At 47.2% G+C, this 22,971-nt stretch overlaps 1 protein-coding gene across 1 annotated transcript in view; it reads right to left on the bottom strand.

Annotated features, from left to right (window-relative positions):
- Positions 1-242: 242 nt before the first annotated feature.
- The window catches only part of LOC148017831 (Pseudouridine synthase family protein), a 147,225-nt gene continuing 124,496 nt past the window's right edge, over positions 243-22,971 (bottom strand). Inside the window, exon 14 of the mRNA XM_087662316.1 lies at positions 243-672. Coding sequence (XP_087518442.1) covers positions 625-672 — 48 coding nt within the window. The 3' untranslated portion in view covers positions 243-624. The remainder of the gene's footprint in view (positions 673-22,971) is intronic.

Below are 22,971 nucleotides of genomic sequence, written 5' to 3' on the forward strand. Positions count from 1 at the left end.
AAAATTAAGTCGTATGGATTGTAAATAATCTTTTTCACCACAATTGTTTAATTATATATTAATCATCTTTCACACTCTAAAAATATTAATACATGTACGACATAACATTGTTTCGTATTAACAATAAGACAAAATTAAAAATATATTCGTAAGATAAATTGTAAGAAAAATATATTTGCATTATATTGGAGAGTACAAGGGACTTTTTCTTTACAAGGCTTTTCTTGGAATCCCAAGGCTCGATACAAGTTTTAGACCATTTTCAAGTGCTTGATTTTCTCATGGATGTGCTTGCATTTCTTCTTGGCCTCTAGTATGTAGCAAACCAACCTTGACGCTCTCCTATATGGTAGCATGGCTAGCCCCTATGTCTTTTCCAATGTTCATGGCTTGTAGTATCCTTTAGCGCACGTGCATACCAAAAACATGCTTCATCAACTCCTTTTTTAATAGAATTATCTTGGGCTCATTCGGGGTGATGGTGAAACCACAAAACACTTTTGATAAGGCCTTCAAGATAGAGAATTATCTGTCCATCTAGGGTGAATGTGGCATGGACAATGGCTATATCACCAATGGGAATCCAACCAATGTAGTGCTCTATTGAGGTATCCTCCCAAACACTCATCGACTCGTCTTGTGAGTTGCAAAATCATCGATGTTGATCACAACCTATATTGACATGAAGCTAGCTCAAAATAGTATGCATAGTAAAAAAAAGTGTTTAGAAACACTATTGATATACTTTCTACTATACATTACCAACAACAACCAAGGGCTTGGTTAAGTGTGGCTCTTTTAAATATATTTTTATAAAATTTAAAAATCACAAAACAATCCAAAATATACAATGTTAAGGAATCTAAAATATGTATAAAGAATAAAAAATAAAATACCTCAATCTATTGATCATAAGTTTTCAATACATCATTTGTCTCCATACAAATTTTGAATTGTTACAAAGCACTTAAAACCATATAATTCTTCTATATTCTTTTGCCCATTTGAAATGAAAAAAACATAAATAAGGTTCAAAATATTGTGTTCCAACCAAAACAAAACAATCCCAACATTAAGCAAGCTCACATTTCTACTACCAATATGAAAGTTAAACCTCTCTGTATAAACTCTTCCCATCAAGAGAAGATGCTATCACTTAGTGTGATTGACTTGATCATTTCATTTGGTATATAAACTTAAATATCAAATACTTGTTCCATGTTTCAATGGACTCCACAAGGGAATCCATTGGCTTGCTTTCTTTATCCAACATCGATAATAGAAATACATGTACAATGATGAATGTGCAATCAAATAATGGAAGGTAACACTAGAGACCACCCCTATACACGAAAGATATCACCTTTGTGCATCCCAAACACCTCATTCCATTCTTCTTCAAAAATAGAATTAAGAAAGTCCTCACTTATGTCCTTACAAATGAACATAGAGGAACATTAATACGTATTAGTGATTTTGAATATATAAGTAAAAACACGGATTGGTACAAACCATAAAAGATCCACTAATCTTGAAGCTCTATTGAATTTTAACGAGCTATGAATGTCATGTACAATCTTTAATTTTAATGTCTAAAGCATCCACTCATTAAGAATAGACCATTACAAAGAATTGGAAGACGGACGAGCAAGTAATTCAAGAGAACCATACGAATCAACTGGTCTAGGTATTATATAGATAAACTTATAGAAAAACATCATGCGATGTAAAAGATTGCGATGACTTTTCAATCAACACTGTCTCACCCACATTCACATGTTTAGCTTTGTATATCCCAAACAAGCTTCTCAAAGACTGATCCTCAATAAGATTTGAAGGTTAAAAAATTGATAGTAGAGAAGTAAAAACCTCAAATTATATGAGAAGTTAAGAACATGAAAATAGCGACTTACAATTCAAGGGAAATAGTTATCGACGAGTAGTCCTAGGAGCTAGCTTCAAGTCCTTCACACTGTACACATGTTAAATTGATCCAACAAGACCATCATCTTGAGCCTCCCAAACACCAAGCACTTTGTCCTTCCAATGATTTTGTTGTGCACCACGATGATGAACTCAATGAGACCCTATTGCTAAAGGTTACATGTAGACCTATGAATTATTCTTAAACAATGCTCATTTCTATTTGCCATATTCATCCTTTGTATTCTGTATATAAATAGCAAATATGAAATCATGAGGTGGCCTTTATTGACATGTAGATGCTATTGAAATAGATTTCAAAAGAATACTACTTAGAAGGAGAGATATGTAAGTAAGAATACTTCAAAATGGTAGTAGAAATAGAGATGGAAGAAATGAAAAAGTTGGGTGTTGTGCGGCTATAGCCAAGAGAAGCTAGGGGGCTGTGCGGCTATAGCTATACAAGTATAGAAAGATGAGAAGATTTGTGGAATAGAGGTAAGAGAATGACCATGAAAGAAAAAGAAAAATTAGGTGGTGTTACTACGATTGGGAAAAGCTAGAGACTTTGTCTATGGCTGTATTCAAAAGAAAGAGAACATGGGGGATGTGTGGCTATAGCTATGCTTAAAAGAAAGAGAGAAGCTAGGGGCTATGGTAAAAGAACCAAGAGCGAGAGAGAGAGACACGAGACATGGGAACTCCACCAGTCACAATGTGTGACCAGCCTTCCCTTTATTCAAATGTCATTGAAAGAATAAAGAATAAAGTGATAGCGATGGGCACTTGCCACATGCAGTGTACAGGCATGTGAGTAACTAATACATGATGCGGATACTGTCAATGTAACTAATATACGTGCGGCTATGCATAAGCACCTTTACCCCCCCAAACCTCCCACTTAAAGATGAATATGCCCCTAGTGAGGAGAGAATAAGAAAAAAGTGACAATGTACAAATGTACATAAGTATAACAAGATGAGAAAATACCTCATCTCATCTAACGCCCATCAACTTCCTAAGGAAGGCAAAACGCTCCATTGAGAGAATTTAGTGAGCAAATATGTAGGATTTGGATCGGTTGAGATCTTTACAAGCTCAACGGACTTGTCCTCAATGGCATCTCTAATAAAATGGTAATGCACCTCAATGTGCTTTGTCTTTGCATAGAAGACTGGATTCTTCGTCAAACTGAATAGCATACATAGAATCCGAATGTAGTATAGGGACCTTATCAGTAATGCCAAGGTCTACCACCAGATGGCTTAACCAAAGAGCCTCCTTGTAAGCCTCAGTGGCTACAACATACTCTACCTCTGTAGTAGATAGAGCTGTGCATTTTTGCACCCTAGACATCCAAGAAACAGTACCTCTAGCATAGGTGAAGACACAGCTAGAGATAGACTTCCTACTGTCTGAATGTCCTGCATAATCAGAGTTAGTGTACCCCACGACTCCTATATCTTGGCCACAGGGTTATCTCCGTACGTAGTACAAACTGATCCGTACGGTACGGCACGTATTCGTACGATTTAGTACAAAAAAATGGGCACTTTTTGGCCACTCTACTTTAAGTCTACAACTTTCTTTTTTTCTTTCTCCTTTCTTTTTTTTTCTTCTTTCTTTCTCATTTCTCCCCCAAGTCTCTCTCTCTCTCTCTCTCTAGCCTCTTCCTCTCTCTAGTTGCACTAGTACCACATACGAAAGATTTGATACTAATAACTTAGGTATTGTACCTTATGTATTAGTACCATAAGGTATCAACTTAATGGATGCATCTTTTCCATTCGAACTGCACTTTGGGACGAGCTAAATGCTCCTTATACTAATATGATTCTCCCATGAGATAGATTATTTGAGATTCAAACAATTTCTCTCAACCTTCTCTCCAAAGCCCACACTTCTCTTATTTGTATGATCATGCATGTATGATGTATCCACTCCTATCTATGTAGTTATAAGTTGTAGGTAGCAGTAGCGCATGTTGCGCATTCCACGTTAGGTTTTGGGCCTTAGCATTTTACCCTCAAGTACTCATCTTATATACTCTAATAGCATTGCTATTTAGAGTTGAAATATCTATTCTATTATCTTTTGTCCAAAATAATCAAGTTATTTTTTTGTCGTACTAATATCGTACCGTACCTTATAAAATCTTAAGCTACCATTTAGTACCGTATTTTATCGTACCATACCTTTCGTACCTGACAACTATGCCTAGCTACCATAACAAATGCACATAGTTGTTGTGCCCTTCAAGTACCTCATGATACCCTTGGCCATCTCAGCTTTTTGCTCATCAGACTGCAGACAATCGCCTTAACTAACCTTCTCATGAGAAGATAAAGAATAACCAACAGGATTAACATCCTATAAATGAAACTGCTCTAAGGACGTTCTGGATGTACTCCTGTGACAAGTAAAGGAGCCCCTTAGAGTGATCGCACGTTATGTGTATCCCAAGAATATGTCAAGCTTGTCCCATGTCCTTTGTCTTAAAGCTCTTCTTGATCTAACCTTTTAAGGCATCTAGCTCATCACATATTATCCACATAGGATATCAACATCATAAGGCTATAATTACGAGTCTTCTTCGTGTATAAACGTGGATCCATATCACTATCGGAGTATCCCTGTGAATGCATAAAAGCATCAAACTTGTGGTACCATTTCCTAGATGCCTGCTTAAGGCCATAAAGGCTCTTTTTCAATTTGCACACTAGGTGGTCCCTGCCATGTTCTGCAAAGCCCTTAGATTGCTCCAAGTAAAACTCGTCATACAAGCCCCCATGAAGAAAAACCATCTTGACATTCATATGATAAATATCCAAGTCAAGTTGAGCAACTAAAGTCAATACCAAAGCACATAAGGTAGTCATCTTCACAACAAGAGAAAAGACTTCATCAAAGGTTACACCATGCTCCTGCTTAAAACCCTTAGCAACCAATCTAGTCTTGTATACTGGCTTGGAGCATCCAATGGTGCTTTTCAACTTATACACCCACTTGCATGGCAAAGCGCGCTTTCCACTAGGGAAAGAAACCAAATCCCACATATGATTTTTTTGCAGTAAGTCATACTCTGGCTACATGGCCCTCTCCTAAGAGTGACTGTCACCTTTCTGCATGGCTTCATTATAAGTAAGAGACTCATCAACATCTATTGCCATAACATAATCCATAGAGGGCGCAAACTGCTCAGGCTATTATCTATCTCTAGTAGACCTCCTCAAAATAGACTGTGGGGCATGTATATCTTGTAGAGGCAAGGACTTGGGCCGCTCAAGCATGAGCCGCTGTTGCAGGCTGTCTAGCTGGTTATACAATAGCAAGAGGCTCCTGAAATATCATCCTACGTACCTCAACGATTAACCAGATTGGTTCTCAACCAAAGCAAGCCAATGTTGAAATGCAGCCAAGACTTCTAATTTATGCTTGATAGGATATGCCCAAACCTTATGTGTATAGTCATCAATGAAGGTAACAAAATACTTTGTGCCACCTAATGACTTATAGGGCATGGGATCACATACTTTGAATGAATAAGAGCCACACGCTCACCCATGCATATCATACTAGACTTTTTATGTGTATTGTATGTTTATCTGCCATATAAACAATGATCACAAGACTCAAAACACTTATAGTCGAAGGACGGAAGATACTGCAAATGAGTAAGCATTTTTATTATTTTCCAGGATATATGCCCAAGCCGATAATGCCAAAGAGATACATGTGAAACTGCATCCATTACCAAAACATGGTGGGCTGACCCAAATACAAGGGATAGCGTATTCGACTTAGCACCACGTGCAATGACAATTCCCACGAGTAATCTTCCATAAGGAATCACCAAAAGAAATAACATAACTTGCATCATCCAAAGTGCTAGTAGAGATAAGGCTCTTTATGAGACCTACATCATGAAGAGTAAACATGATACCTGAAGGGATACCACCAATACCAACTATCTCTAATGCCAAGTCATTACCCAAAAGTACAAATCCAATCAAGCTATGATATGAGTAAAACCGCTCTCTATGAGGGGTCACATGAAAGGAAGCCCCTAAATCTACACCTGAGATCCCACAGCCCCCACCCTTCCCCCCAACCGACCCTGGCCCACAGCCCCCCCCCCCCCCCCACACTCGCCACGTACCTCTGACTATTCCACCATCCCTCGATCCTCCCCTCCCACCACCTATGCCACAGAGTACCCCACCTGAGATCCCACAACCCCCACACCCACCCCCCCACTTCCCAGGCTCCCCCCCACTGACCCTGGCCCACAACACCCCCCCTCTAGGGTCACCAAACCCCCCCCCCCCCCCAACCACTCCCCCTGATCCGCACCCGTTTTAGGAGATCCCCCCAGACCCACCCCCCTCCTACAGGTGGCGACGAGCCACACATGCCCATATCCTCCTCACACTAGCAGAATTCCCCCGCCCACATAGCCACCAGCTCATTTGCCCTGCCACCCGTCACTGAGACAGGCACAGTTATTGCCACAAGATTTCTTCTTTGCACTAACCCATGGTCCTATCTGAGAGTTGTGGAACACGGAGAGTTCCCACTACCTCTAGAGGTGGAGATCTTTGCAGTTCGTAAGTCAAGGAGGGGCAAGGTCTATCTACTAGCACCACCAGATGGACCAAACTATGCCTTTTTCTTTCAGTTCTCCCACTTAAGAGATTGGACGATGACACTGATTGAGGAGTTGAAGAGTCAAGTGGCGGACCACATCTCCCAGTGGATGGGAGAAGAAGGACTAGCATGTCTACACAATAGTGGCCTGGTTGCATGATGGACATTAACTGGTGGACTGGAGCCAAGGTACCACACTTGAGCATGATCTTTCGAGCCCCCCCACACAGTGGAAAGCTCCGAGGGATGTGATCGAGTGGCCCCTAGAACAGCCGGCCCGTTTCTACTAGTGTACAGAGTCACGACTCTCAGTATGGCTAATAGACCCATTGATAGGACCACCTGGAGCATCCATCACCCATTTGGTTCAGTTGAGACCCACCATAGGGGACTGTAGCTCGCCGTCCAGACCTGCAACAAAGCGTGCTTGCATGCCCCATAGTTTTTCCTTCTCATCAGCAGCCTCCACACCAAACATATGCCTGCTCGGTCAGTCGCAGGTTTCCCCATGAGCTTACACCTTGCATCTTGGAATGTGAATAGTCTCCACTACAGTGGGGCACGTGGTTCCAAGAAGTTGATTGTTTGGCAGGAGTTGTAACCTGCCCTTGCCGGACGGATCGACATCTTACTTCTACAAGAGCACAAGTCTACACCCACCCAGACCCAGCAAGTTGGAAAGGTACTCCTAGGCAGCTCGCACACCTACTGGGAGCACGCCATAGGTGCCCACGACAGAAGTGGAGGCATATGCACCTCTATTGGCCCAAGTCTCACCGCCTGTGTACGAGACCACGAGACAATAGTGACAGGGAGGGTTCTATGGATCAAATTGCATATTGGGGACTCGTCCCTTGGAGTCCTCAATGTCTATGCCCCTACGGAGGTTAGGGTATGTAGCAAGTTCTGGGTGGAGATCGCGGATGGACTCCCAGAGGTGGACTCCTAGAACGTTGGCGGAGACTTCAACAACCTGGAAGCTTTGGAGGACTAGCAAGGTAGAGGCAGAAACTACCATGGCATGGCTGGGGGGGGAGCAGGAGGCATGGGAGATCTTTCTACTAGTAGTAGGAGCACGCGATGCTTGGAGAGACCCTGCCAACCACAAGAGGGAGAGGTCGCTAGACTTCTCTTGGGGATACAGGCAGCTAGGTGAAGTCATGTTGGAGTGGTTGGACAGGTTTTATGTGGGAGAGTGGGGTGGCTCTCATGGAGGCCAAATTGGGCAGTTGGCTGGCACCACGTTGTTCGACCATTACCGGGTTCACCTGGCACAAGATCCCCCAGCATTTGCCCTAGATACATGAGCCTGTCGGATCCCTAACTCAATCTAGAGGAGAGAGGAGGTGACGGGACAGATTGAGCAGGTTTGGACTAAGGAGTGGGGCAAGAGGGACCAGGTCGCAAAGGAGGTTACAGAGGCCCTAGCTGAGTCGAGTAGAATCTGCCAAAGAGGTAGCCATACAAGCCAAGCAACAAAGCTGGGAGGAGGAGAGAGCACTCCGGTAGGACCTTGCAACCACGGAGAGATTATTATAAGAGGCACTGGGGGATCCCACCCTCTACGCACATGAGATGCGTGCACGAGCAGCCATTGCTGACCTAGAGAACAAGCGCTCGGAGTTCTCTTTCCGCACCTCAGCAGCCTTTTGGGTGTGGAAGGGAGATACGATGTGTAGGGAGTTCTTCCAGGTGCACCAGCCTCACTCCTCAAGAGAGCAGATACGCAACCTTCGAGATTAGTATGGGAGGACACGTTCTAGCCTAGACGAGGTGATGGGAATCACCACTAAGTACTACAATCGCTTGTTCCAGTAGGAGACAACCTTAGCTCTAGAGGGCAGCGATGTAGACAGAAGGTCTGGGATCACATCACGTCCCTCGTCTCAGAGGAGATGGGATGTTCCCTTCTAGCCCCCTTTACAGAGAAGGAACTAGAGGAGGCTTTCCATACACAGGACGAGCAGAAATGCCCGGGAGAGGATGGCCTCTCCAAGGCCTTCACTACCCATAGTTGCATTCGTACTACGTACGGACTAGTTCGTTCCGTACGGTTCATATTGTACTGTCCGGTACATATCCGTACCATTTCGTACCAAAAAACAAGCTATTTTTGGCCTTTGAAGACTAGACCATACAGTATCTTCCAACTCCTAAGCCTTATGTTTATTATCATAATTCCAAGTCTCTCTCTCTCTCACACACACACACTCTCTCTCTCTCCCAACTTCCAAGATGAGTATGCAATTTCAAGAGCATCCCTTTCCCGCCCCCCCCCCCCCTCTCTCTCTCTCTCTCTCTCTCTCTCTCTCTCTCTCTCTCTCTCTCACACACACAAAAGAATGAAGAGCCTGTTTATACATCCACCCTAAACATTGCTTTGTTCTTTGATGTATTACATATACGCTCCCATCTGTCTTCTAGTAGCGCATTGCGCATGTTGTGCATGAGGTTTTTCCTTGTTATCCTCATGTATTCATCCTATTAACTCAAGTTACATTGCTATTTTAGCTCTAAACATGTGGTCTATTATCTATAATCCAAAATAACCAAGTTTTTGTTTTTTTTTTCGTACTAATATTGTACCGTACCTTAAAAAATCATAAGGTACCAATTAGTACCGTATTTTATCGTACCGTACCGTATCGTACCTTTCGTACCTGACAACCTTGTCACTACCTACTGGAAAGGTGGTGGACCCCCTAGTAATGGCCTTCCAAGAGATCTTCACTCCGGACAGATGCTAGGGAGTCTTTCGGCAAGCCTTATTAGTCTTCTCTCCAAAGGGGGGGACCGCTTGGAGCTTTCCCAATGAAGACCGATCACATTATTGTCAGTGGCCTATAAGGCACTGGCAAAGATGATTGGTAGACGACTACACCCTGTGCTGCCAGACATCATCCATGACACACAGACAAGCTTTGTCCAAGATAGGAGCATCCTCGACAATGTATTCACCTTCTTTGAGATGACAGAGTAGGCTCAAGAGTGAGCAGAGACTAGCCATACTACTCTTGGATTTTGAGAAAGCTTATGACAAGGTGGATTGAGACTCCCTAGAGGACACCATGGTGAGGTTGGGTTTCCCCCAAGCTTGGATTCGCAGGGTCTCCGTACTTTGCAGATCAGCCACCAATAGGGTTCTCTTAGGTGGTAAGCGTGGGCAGGAGTTTTGGTTGGAGAGATCGGTATGGTAGGGCTTCCCCCTGGCCCCGTACCTGTTCCTACTCTTTGCAGAGGCAATGTCCCATTTCCTTAGGTCACGTGTAAGTAGATTACACAGCCTCCGACTTCCAATGAGAGAGGAGACTGAGTTGTTAGACTTAGAGTATGCAGATGACATAACACTACATAGAGGACGATGGGCTGATGCTGGAGAGAGTGAGGCTGGCTCTTGAGGTGTTCTGTCTGACAGCAGAAGCGAAGATCAACTGGCGAAAGTCGGTGGGTTTCCTCACAGACCCGGACTCTAGCACGGAGTGGGGCGTTCACCTGTGATCTAGATGGGTGAGTAGAGGGCAGACCATCCGGTACCTAGGATTCCAGATGGGACTTGACATCACCCTCGCCTAGCAGTTTCTTCTTGTCCTTGATTCTATTCGGAGGAAGCCGACTTACTAGAGCATGGCTCGCCTCTCACTAGCCGGCCGAGCCCTGATGGTCAACCAAGTCCTCCTAGCGACGGTCTAGTATATCGCCTCGTGTTCCTGCTTGTCCTCATCCTGCGTAGTGCAGCTTCACCGCCTAGTGTGGAATTTCCTTTGGTCAGGGTCAGATGGCTCCAGGGATTCCAGGGCCAAGGTGGCGTGGGTGACCATCATATGGCATCAGTCAGAGGGAGGGCTTGGGATCATAGACCTAGAGTATTAGAGTATGGCCCTCTTGTTTCCATTTGACCTAGGAGGCAATGATGAGATATATTATTTTGTAGAAGGAACTTATGGTTGTTATGACTATTTTGATGATTATCCATTTGAACCTAGAGGCATATTTGTCCTCTCTAAGGCTTCATGATTCCTTCAAAACAATGGGATTATTGCAATTATAGGATAGTGGGGACAGCTTGCTGTGTGAATTTCATGTCATGAATTATATGGTCATTTTTGGCAACATGATTGAATTCTATGTATTTGACATGTTCCTCATGGTCTTTTCTATCCAACAAGACTTTATTTGTGCCATTTGGACTCTTCTATCACGAGCTATAGGCAACTTGCCAGGGCCGTCACCTTCTGTATGAGGCCGCCATGCAGAACATGATATTCATCATCGAGGCAAGGTTGTGCGCATTGGCCGGTTTGAAGGCTCTACTCATCCGCCAGGTACTGGAGCCCACAGCAGACAACTCTAAGGTATGGGAGATCATAGGGAGTCTTATTGGATGGAATATCTGGAAGGCGTGGTGTCAAGAGGCTTTCAGCGGAGAGAGACTTTCAATACAGGTGACCTTAGCAGAGCTCTGGACCTCCATCATCCACTCCGTCCGTGGCCGGTGGGATCAAGTGCAGAGCGAGTCTAGGGCTCGTCAAGAGCTCCGTTGTCATTTCATGCGTACTTGGGGCGGCCAGGACCTGTTTTTCATGATGCAAGCAAGCAGCCCCAAATGGCGATACACCCCCCCCCTGCATGGTTTCTTGCCCCAATCCCCCTAGACCACCTTGAGAGGCTTGCATACATGATGTATTTGTGACTTTGCATCAGGTCCAGCTAGCTTGTTGAGCATGAGCACTCCGTTGTAATCAGTTTTTTTAGTAATATAATCAACCACATTTCATTTGGAAAAAAGAAGAGGTTTTGGAGAAGAAAAAGCCCTTCTTTTTTCTTTTGAGTATTGGGGGAGGGGGGACGAGCAAGAAACATAGGGAGACAAGTCTATCCTTTCCTCTCGAATGAAGATTAATGTATTTCTTACAACACTTCTCCTTTGAATGGGTACTATTCCCGACTCCAAGTGATTATCCTGATTCTTCTTCTTGTTCGTAGCCTTCTTATCCTTCTTGTTGCTCCCTCCCGAACATGCAATAAAATCTTTAGTAAACCTAGATTCACTAGCCTATATCTCCCTACCTCCTTGAGTTGCTTTTCATGCTTCAAAACAAGTGGAGCTAACTCCTCTTACAGAATGGTGTCCCAAGTCGTAGAGATAAGTACACTAGTGTAGAAGGAAGGCATCATACTTGGGAGATGTAAGAAGAGTGCTAAGAATCACCGTCATGTCCTTTGATGAAATTGTCCTACCAAGGGATACAATCTCATCTTACAATACCTCCATCCTATTGATGTGATCCTTCTTGGAAGAAGAATCATCAATCAAAAGCATCTGAAAGGGATGCAAGCTTATCCTGCAATTCCTCCATCCTATTGATGTGATCCTTCATGGAAGAAGAATCATCAAACAAACCCATCCGGAGTTTCTTCTTTGTGGTAATATGATGGGCAAAGGTCTTTTGTTGAAAAAGAGATTAGAGCTTCGTCCATAACATCAATGCAATCTGAAGTCTACACACATACATAAGGATAGAATCTTGCAAGCTCATAAAGAGAGGATCGAGCTTTAGAGTCAAGCCAATCCCAAAGGACGCTTGACCCATCATGGAACCAATGCATGGATCCTCCACTGGATGGGGGACTAGGGTAGTAACAAATAACCACAAGTTGAAGATGTTAAGGATAAACGCCACTTTTCATGGGCAAAGGGAGTAATTCGAACCATCAAGTTGATCTTCTTTGGGAAAAGAAGGAAGTACGGGCAGTTGTACACATCATGCCATCACAAACATACAAGGACTTGTAGTACGGGTCCATTAGAAACCTATAGAGAAGCATGGATTAACAAGTGTGCTCTGATCTATTGGATCCATCAAAGTGTCAATCTCTTAAGGATAGTGGCTTTGATCTTCGATCTTCTTGTCAATCATCATGACGATTTGATAGGTGGCTATTCCTATCTTCAAGAAGAATGGATTAACTCCTCATTGGTGTCATCAAATGTATTGAAATGGTAATACATAACTCTTCACACAGACCTACAAAAACAAAGAATATGAATATGAAGAGAGAAGGAAAGAGAAAGATTGCAACGAGGAAAGAGAATAGAATAAGGAAATTTGCACACTACACTAATATTCCTATATTCAAGAAGAATGGATTGACTCTTCGTCTATGTCATCAAACATATTGAACTAGTAATCTATAACTCTTCAAATAGACCTACAATACACAAAAACTACTGCATTTTGCTATCGGTCTGCCCAAATGGAGGAACCTTGCACAAGGAAGCTGTAGATGCCCCACACATGTCATAGAAGGCCCAAATCAAGCAGAAAATCTGTGTTCTTCATAACAAAATGTGCTTCAAAGAACAAGTTAAATGTGGTCTTCTCTTCTTAGAACATCCAAGTCCTCTCTTTTGGCGATGATACAATGTGAGAGTGTGCAACGGAAGAAGAATACCAACACAAAGAGAAGGATAGAGAAAGACTACAATGAAAGAAGAGAATGGAAGAATAAAATATGCATTGAACTTTGAATGAAAGCCGAACACAAAGTGGACTGAATAATTTGCACACAACAAAAGGTTTCAATGAGGGCACCAAATCCGGCTAATGACAAATGGCAGAGAAGAGTGCTGGATGTTGGAGTGTGTTGAAACTTGAGTGTCCACTGTAAGGAGCAAGTGTGAGAGTGTATCCCTAAGTGATGGAAGGCAATGGGTTGCTCACTCTTTACACCCTTCACTGAGCACAGGTTGTTTCATGTCTTCCAAGCAGAGGATGGGAAAAAGTACCCAAGAAAGGATGGACTCTCCAAGGCATGGGCATTCTTTTTAACCTTTTGGGAGGAGGTGAAGGATCCCTTGTTCTAGGCCTCTCTAGAGATCACCTCTAGGCCATTGCCAGGTAACTTTTCTATTGGTCTTCTCTATCATCTCCCCAAAGGGGAGGATTCATTGAAGATTTTCTGTTGTTATTCTTTGTCTCCCTTCCAAAGGACAAGACAGACAGGAGCTCACCCAATGGTGTCTGATCATGTTGTTGTTGTGAGTGCCCAATAAGGTAATAGCAAAGATGAAGAGCAGCAGCCTTTACCCCCTCCTTCCAAGCATTGTTCATGATACCCATATAGTTTTCACAAAGCATCATGGATAATATCTTCAGCTTCTTTGAAGCTATAGAGTGGACACAACACAACAGGCATAGAATTAAATGCTCCTCTCCAATTTCAAGGAGGCCTATGATAAGGCCAATTGGGACTTCCTAGAGCATACCATGGTCTGATTAGGATTTCCTTGGCAATGGATTAGTAAGGTAGCAACACTATACAAGTTGGCCAACAACATAGTGATCATAGGTGAGAGGAAAGGTGCAAAGTTCTATTTGGAGTGATCAGTTTAAAAACACTACTCTCTAGCTCCTCACTTCCTCTTGCTCTTCACAAGGTGATATCCTTTTTCCTATGCATGAGGGTCAACAAGCTAACAAGCCTCCAACTGTAAGTGTGGATCAAGGTTGAGTTGTTGTACCCAGAGTATGTGGATGATACAGCCTTGTATGTTAAGGACGATAAACTTGTGCAATAGAGTGAGATTGGCACTAGAGTTACTGAGCACAACACTAAGTGTAGAAATAACCTCAAGTTCTAGGTGGGATTCCACATCATAGCAACCAAGCAATTTGTGACATTGTTAGACTCTATTTGGCAAAAGCTGAAATCTTTGTGGGCTATTCTTCCGAAGCGAACCACTAACAAAGTAAAGGCATGGCTCCCTATCCTGTCACGCTTTTGCCGCCATCGCGCCCACCCAGTGCCGCTTTTGCGCCCACCCAGCGCCTCCCATAGCCTCCCCCTCCTCCCGCTGCCCAGCCTTCCCTCCCCTCCGTCGAGTCGTGCTGCGCTCCCTACAGCCTGACGCACTGCGCCCCCCTTCTCCCGCCAGCTCATCCTCTGTCTCTACTGGCCAGTTTACCCTATGCTTCCACGAAGGGGGTCATCTACATGGTCCCCTGCTACAGTGGTTTCACAGTGGAGGCTTTTGCGCTCCACAACAGGTTCCTTAGACACCCGGTCAGCCTACTCTTCCTCGAATTTACAATAGAGTATTGCCAGTTAGTGGAAGACTTTGGACGGCTCTTCGGCACTGTCCTTCCCACCTCTTTCGCAAACACAATGACAGCCGTAGGAGTCCCAAAGGTACGGGTGGCAATGAAAGAGACAAAGAATATACCACAGTTTCTAGAGATCAAGGCAGGCGGACACTCTTTCAAGCAATAGGTTATTGTTTGTGACTGGGCAGCCAGGGTAGTGCATGTGTTGCCATGACTTTGGGCATCAGGCAGCAGAGTGCACGCGTTTCGGAGCTAAGGCTGCCTCGCCGACAGGCCCACAGGTGGATGCAGATGGCTTTACACGGGTTGAGAGACGGCATAGAGGGAGACGGCAAGGCAGCCCCTCAAACACAGCCACGGCAACAGGGTGCAGACGGCCACGCGAGCCCCCCCTCCCCATCCCACCCGGCAGGACCATAGGCCTACACACCCACAACCCACGGAGGCGTCACAGGCCACCTCACCTGAGGACCCACACCCCCCCCCCCTCCAAAGCTACTGCCCCCCCCCCCCCCCCCCCCAACACCCGCCTTGTGCATTTGACCACCCCTCCATCCCTCGCATCCCCCCGCCCCGCAGGAGGTGAGGAGCCCCATACGCCGACATCTTCCACTCACAGGCAGTCTAGCCCCCCCCACACAGCCATCAGTTCGTTTGCCCATGCCGCCTGACACGCCTTCTTGAGACAGGCACAGCTGCTACCACAAGAGTTTTTTCAAAATGGGACCGTGGTCCTACCTGAGAGTGGCGGAGCATAGAAAGTTCCCACTACCATTGGAAGTGGGAATCTTCGTGGTGCGCAAGTCGAGGAGTGGCAAGATCCATCTATTAACACCACCGGATGGACCAAACTATGCTTTCTTCCTCCAGACCTCTCACACGGGAGACTGAACGATGCCTCAGATAGAGGAGGTGAAGAGCCAGGTGGCAAATCACATCTCCCAGTGGATGGGAGGAGGACTAACACTTTTCTCCCAGTAGTGGCCAGGTTGCATGATGGATATTAACTGGTGGGCAGGGGTCGAGGTCCCACATCTAAGTATTATCTTTCGAGTCCCTGAGTAGTGGAGAGCTCTGATGGACGTGATCGAGTGGCCCCTGGTACAGGCGGCCCGGTTCTATCAGTGCACAGAGTCCCGCCTCTTAGCTTGGCTGATAGATGCCCTGGTGGTAACACTAGGCACATCATTCACCCCCATGGTTCATCCGAGGGCTACCATGGGGGAATGGAGTTCATCGTCTAGGCCGGCAGCGAAGCGTATCCACATGCCTCATAGCTCCTCTTCTTCGTCAACAGCCTCCACACCGAATAGATGCTTGTTCGGTGAGTCATAGGTTTGCTTATGAGCTTACATCTTGCACCCTGGAATGTGAACAGCCTCCACTACAGTGGAGCACATGGTTCCAGGAAGTTGATTGTTTGACGAGAGCTAGAGCCTGCCCTTGCCGGACGGATCGACATCTTATTATTACAGTAGCACAAGCTCACTCTCACCCAAGCCCACCGGGTCTGGAAGGTACTCTCGGGCAAGTCACACACTTACTGGGAGCACTCCATTGGTGCCCACGGCAAGAGTTGAGGGGTATGCACCTCGATTGGCCCGAGCCTCACTGCTTGTGTACGGGACCATGGGACGATTGTAGCAGGGAGGGTTCTATTGATCAGATTGGATATTGCGAACTCGTGCCTTGGAGTCCTCAATGTCTATGCCCCCACTGAGGTCAGGACACGCAACTGATTCTAGGTAGAGATTGCAGCAGGACTCCGAGAGGTGGACTTTTGGATTGTTGGAGGGGGCTTCAACAACTTGGAGGCCTTAGAGGACCAGCAGGATAGAGGCAGAAACTACTATGGCATGGTTGGGGAGGAGCAAGAGGCGTGGGAGGTCTTCCTACTGGCAGTAGAAGCTCACAACGCTTGGAGAGACCCGGCTTTCCACAGGAGCAAAAGGTCGTTGGACTTCTCGTGGAGGTACAGGTGACTAGGCGGAGTCTTGCTGGAGCGGTTGGACAGGTTCTATGTGGGAGAGTGGGGATGCTCTCGTGGAGTCCATATAGGAAAGTTGGCTGGCACCACTCTGTCCCAGTCCTCCTGACACTTCATCCCAGAGCATCTTCCCTAGGTACACGATCTTGTCGGATCCCTGACTCGATCTACAGGAGGGAGGAGGTGAAGAGACTGATTGAGCAGATTTGGACTAGGGAGTGAGGCAGGAGGGACCAGATCGCAAAGGAGGTTGCAGAGGTCCTAGCCGAGTTGAGCAGCATTTGCTAGGAGGTAGCCCTACAGGCCAGGTAGCAGAGCTGGGATGAGGAGAGATCACTCCGGCGGGACCTAGTAACCACGCAAACATTATTACAAGAGATACCAAGAGATCCCATCCCCCACCCACAGGAGGTACGCGCATGAGCAGCCATCGTCGGCCCAGAGAACAAGCACTCAGAGTTCTCTTTCCGCACCTCAGCAGCCTTCTAGGTGCGAAAGGGGGATATGATGTGCAGGGAGTTTTTTCAGGCACACCAATCCCGCACCTCAGGAGAGCAGATACGCAGCCGTCGGGATCAGTATATGGGAGGATTCGCTCTAGCCTAAACGAGGTGATGGAGATTGCCACCAAGTACTATAGGTGCCTTTTCCAACAGGAGACAGCCTCAGCCAGAGGACAGCGTTGCAGACAGCATGTCTGGGATCACATTCCGTCCCTTGTCACAGAGGAGATGGGTTGCTCCCTCCTAGACCTGTTCACAGAGAAGGAATTAGAGGAGGCTTTCCACACATAGGATGGGTAGAAATGCCCGCGAGAGGATGGCCTCTCTAAGGCCTTCTTCACCACCTTCTAGGAGGTCGTGAAGGACCCCTTACTACTGGCTTTCCAGGAGATTTTCAGTTCACATCGGATGCCACAGAGTCTATGAGCAGGTCTTCTTAGTCTCCTTCCCAAAGGGGGAGACCAGTTGGAGCTATCCCAATGGAGACCGATCACCCTGTTGCTAGTGGCCTATAAGGCACTAGCAAAGATGATTGGTAGGCGACTTCGACCCGTGCTTTCAAACATCATTCATGACACACAGAAAGGCTTTGTCCAAGATAGGAGCATCCTAGACAATGTCTTTACCTTCTTTGAGGGGACAAAGCGGGTCCAACACAATGGTGAGGGATTGACTGTACTACTCCTGGATTTTGAGAAAGTCTATGATGGGGTGGACTAGGACTTCTTGGAGGGAACCATGGAGAGGTTGGGCTTTCCCCAGGCATGTATCCATGGGGTTTCCGCACTCTACAGATTGGCTACCAGCAGGGTTCTCATAGATGGGAGGAGAGGGGAGGAGTTTCGGTTGGAGAGATCGGTACAGCAAGGCTGCCAACTGGCCCTGTATTTGTTCCTACTCTTTGCAGAGGCGATGTCTCACTTCCTCAGATCACGTGTGAGCGGGTTATGCAGCCTCTGACTTCCGATGAGAGAGGAGACAAAGCTGTTAGACTCAGAGTATGCAAATGATACATCACTTTACATAGAGGACGATGAGTTGATATTGGAGAGAGTGAGACTAGCTCTCAAGGTGTTCTGTACTGCAGCAGGAGCGAAAATCAACTGGTGGAAGTTGATTGGTTTCCTTACAAACCCCGACTCGTGGGGTGTCCACTTGGGATTTAGATAGGTATGTAGAGGATAGACCGTCCGTTACCTAAGGTTCCAGGTGGGACTCGACATCACTCCCACCCAGCAGTTTCTTCCAGTCCTTGACTCTATTTGGAGGAAGCTAACCTATTGGAGTACCGCTCGCCTTTTCCTAGCAGGCCAAGCCCTAGTGGTTAACCAGGTCCTCCTAGCGACAGCTTGGTACATCGCCTCGTGTTGGTGCTTCACCTCATCCTGTCTAGTACAGCTTCGCTGCCTAGTGCAGCAGTTCCCCTGGGCTGGGTCAGAAAGCTCCACGGATTACCGGACCAAGGTGACGTGGACGACTATCATCCGGCATCGGTGAGAGGGAGGGCTTCGGATCATAGATCCAGAGTATCAAAGTATGGATCTGTTGGGCAAGCTAGTATTTAGCGGCCTCACACCAAGAGGGCAGACCTTGAAGGTCCTTTTGCAAGAGGGTCTCAAGGAGTGTAGACTGAGGCTTGGCTATGATTGGAGGCCGTCCCTGAGATGGATCTTCACGACAACCCTAATCACCCCCCCCCCCCCCCCCCGCCAAATCCCCCTTCCTATGCAATTTGCTTCGTGTGTGGCAGAGGCTCCATAAGGCCCTAATTAAGAGCCCCCTAGGCTGCCAGGAGGAGATAGACTGCTAACCACTGATATGGGACCCCCAAGTCACAGGTCGGGAGGGGATACAGATTGGTGAGCGCCCCCACATCCAGTGGGTTGGGTGGGAGGCTGGGGTGGGACGCTGGGGTGGGAGGCCGGCCCGACTCATACCATCAAGACATGGTGAGATGTGTACAGGATGATGGACGAGGAGGTATTGCAGCGGGCATCAAGTTGCCAGAAAGGAGTGGAGCTGAGGAGAAGGGAGATAGATATAGCTATACCTCAAGAGTGGCTTGCCCCCTCAAGACGAGAGTTGGTAAAGCTTGGGGAGGTATAGGCTGCCAAGTTTTCACCAACAGGTATCCCTCTACAGGTGGCAGGTAGAGTGGGAAGCACCCCACATGGGACTTTCTTCACCGTACAAGAGGGTGGGCGCCTGGCACTTGACAGAGGGCAGCAAGATGAGGGGATAGTTGTCCTTCCATGGAGAAGGATTCAGGTGGTTGGCCTTCAAGGGAAGACATGGTGGCTGGACCCTTATGTCTTCTGGAAGGAGCTCAGGGAGTGGTGCCTCTGGATTTGGGAGGGCAAGCCACTTGATGAGCTGGAGTGGGATTTGGAAGAATGGCTATGGCCGGCCGCTGCGGTCACCAAGAAGCCACCAAGGTTCCTGGAGTACACAGCCAGGATTGGCAGACACATACTCATGCAGGAGGACATGGATTGGGCGTCGTTGCGCAGCAGGCACTGGGTGGTGGACAGCATCACGGAAGCTTTCCAACTGACCTTCTAGCGCCGCCTATGGGATAGTTGGAGGCCAAGGAGGGTATTGTATTTCCTATGGCTGGTGGCACATGGAGGCCTGGCGGTGGGGAGCTGGTTAGCCCAGATGCAAAAGGAGGGAGATTGTAAACGCTGCACACAGCAGTCTCTGGAGTCCCCAAAGCACTGCCTTTGGTCGTGTGAGGCGGCGCAACTCGTGTGGAGAGAAGCATGCCGCATCCTCCGTCGTATAGCACCGAGCCTTGGATATATCTCATGGGGAGCTTTCTGCTAGCAGGTAGTCAACCAGGGCCGTCACCTTCTATATGACGCTGGGATGCACGACACGATATTCATTATTGAGACACAGTCATGCGCAATGGTCGGTTTGGAGGCTCTACCCATCCGCCAGGTACTGGAGCCCACAGCAGACCGCTCTGAGGTATGGGAGATCATTGGGAGTCTTACTGGACGACATATCTATAAGCCACGGTGTCAAGAGGTTTTTGGTAGGGAGATTCTTTCAGTATAGTTGACTTTAGTAGAGCTCAAGACCTCCATCCTCCACTCCCTATGTGGTAGATGGGATCACGTGCAGGGCGAGTCTCGAGCTCGGCAGGAGCTCCGATCTCATTTCATGTGCACTTGGAGCAGTTTGTACCTGTTTTTCGAGATGCAAGCAGGTAGCCCCAAATGGCGATGCACACCCCCCCCCCTCCATGGCTAATTGTCCCCATTCCCCCTAGACCACCTTGAGAGGCTTGTATTCTTGATATATCTATGACTCTGATCAGCTCCACCTAGTCTGTTAAGCATGAGCACTTCCTTGTATTCGGGTTTTTTCTGAGTAATACAATTAGGCACACTTTATTTGCAAAATTTTTATTTTGGAAAAAGCTAACCTACTAAAGCACAGCTTGCCTCGTGGATAGAGCTTTAGTGGTCAACAAGGTCCTATTAGTGACAGCTTGGTATATAGCTTATTGTTGGTGTTTCCCTCCATCATGTATTGCTCAACTACGTCGCCTAGTTTGTAACTTTCAATGGTCTGATTCAAATAGGTCTTCCCATGCTATGTTTGCTTGAAAGACCATCATCAAGCGCTGCCTTGACTACCCTACCCATATCGTCCTTTCTTCGCAGCTTACCATGAGTTTAGCAAAGCTTCCAAAAGGTTCTAGAGTAGAGGCTACCACGTTGTTAAGTAAATATTGATAGACAAGTCATTTGGTATCTACACGTCAAGGATCAAGATGAGCTGTAGCTTGGGAGCATACACATATTCAATGGATAGGTTGAACACTAACCAAGCACCATGCCTCCTCTATCAAGGTTTAGAGAGATCTACGAGGGCACGAACCTTGGAGTCTTTTAACAAGTAGTGGGTTATTGAGGGTGAGTAGAGGCCAAACGATTGATCAATCAATCCCTCAAGTGTGGTTGGCATGTCCCTACCGAGAGCCTATGCAATTGAGTCATGGTTGTGGGTAGACTAATTTTCGACAATGGATATCCTAGTATACATTGTAGGTAGAGTCACAAGCACTCCCCAAATACTTTCTTCATCATGTAGAAGAGTGGTTGGTTAGCACTAGATAAAGGGCAATGGGGTTTAGCTTTCCTCGACAATCCTTGGAGGATAGGAGGCATAGGAATCCAAGGCTTCACCCATAATATTGCTTGATTGGATATTCAACCGTGGTGGTGACTTTGGATTGGACAATAGGGTTTAGCTTTCCTTGATATTTCTTAGAGGACCAGAGTCATAGGATTTCAAGGATATATCTAAGCTCTTGCTCGTGCGCTCACGCTCGTCACGTCGTGCTGCTGTCCCCTTGCCCCGACTATGCTCACCCGTCTGACTGATCGCCCGCCATCCGATTGATCGCCCCGCCCCGATTGATCGCCCCCCCCGCCCCAACTGATCGGGCCCGTCCAACTCATCGCCCCCCGCACTGATCGCACCCCCTGCCCCGACGATTTGCACTCCACAACAGGCATTTGCACTCCACAACAGGTTTCTCCGGCACCCAGTCACCCTCCTTTTCCCCAGCCTGGCAATAGAGTATCGCCAGTTGGTGGAAGACTTTGGTCGGCTCTTCGGCACTATCCTTCCCGCATCCTTCGCAGATGCAATGACAGCGGTAGGAGTCCCAAAAGTACGGGTGGCAGTGAAAGAGGTCAAGAATATCCCACAGTTCCTAGAGATTGAGGCGGGCGGGCACTCCTTTAGGCAGCAGGTCAATGTGATGGGGTAGCCAGGGCAGTGCCTATGCTGCCATGACTCTGGGCATCAGGGAGCAAGTTGCACACGTTTCAAAGCCAAGGTGGCTCCGCTGACAAGCCCGCAGGTGGACGCTGATGGCTTTACACGGGTCCAAAGACAACAGAGAGGGAGACAGCAGGGGGGGCGCAACCAGCGCCTCAGACCCAGTCTCGACAAGGAGTAGGAGGGCGTGTGATGCCCCCTTGGCATAGCACTCCACAGCTGCCCCCTACCCACCCCACCCGGCAGGACCGCAGCCCCCCACATCCACCACCCACGCCACAGACTTCTCCCGAGTCCCCACAGCCCCCACACCCACCGCCCTCCACATCCCATTGCCCCCCCCCCCCCCACTGACCCTGGCCCACAGCCCCCCACTTCCAGGACCACCATCCCCCCCCACACCCGCTATGTACTTCCATCCATCCCACCATCCTTCGATCATTCTCCCCCCCACCACCTCCCGTACCAAGCACCCCCCTGATTCGCACTTGGTTCAGGCGATCCCCCAGACCCACCCCCCCTCCGCCCACAGGAGGTGATGAGCCACACACGCCTACATCCTCTTCGCACCAGCACTCCTCCCCCTCCCATACAGCCACCAGCTCATCCACCCCTGCCACCCGTCACACTTTCACGAGACAGGCACACCTGTTGCCACAGGAGTTCTTCTGCAGTGGCCCATGGTCCTACTTGAGAGTTGTGGAGTGCGGAGAGTTCCCATTACCTCTAGAGGTGGGGATCTTCGTGGTTCGTAAGTCAAGGAGGGGCAAGGTCCATCTTCTAGCACCATCCGACGGACCAAACTACGCTTTTTTTGTTCAGCCCTCTCACTCAGGGGAGTGGACGACGACATAGATAGAGAAAGAGTTGAAGAGTCAGGTGGCGGACCACACCTCCCAGTGGATGGGAGAAAGACTAGCATTGTTTGCACAGCAGTGGCCTAGTTGCATGATGGACATTAACTGGTGGGCTGGTGTCGAGGTCCCTCACCTAAGCATTATCATTT

The sequence above is a fragment of the Lygodium microphyllum genome, chromosome 21 (assembly GCF_053477565.2).
Source record: "Lygodium microphyllum isolate KBCC chromosome 21, Lygodium_microphyllum_v1.1.10, whole genome shotgun sequence".
Lineage (NCBI taxonomy): Eukaryota > Viridiplantae > Streptophyta > Polypodiopsida > Schizaeales > Lygodiaceae > Lygodium > Lygodium microphyllum.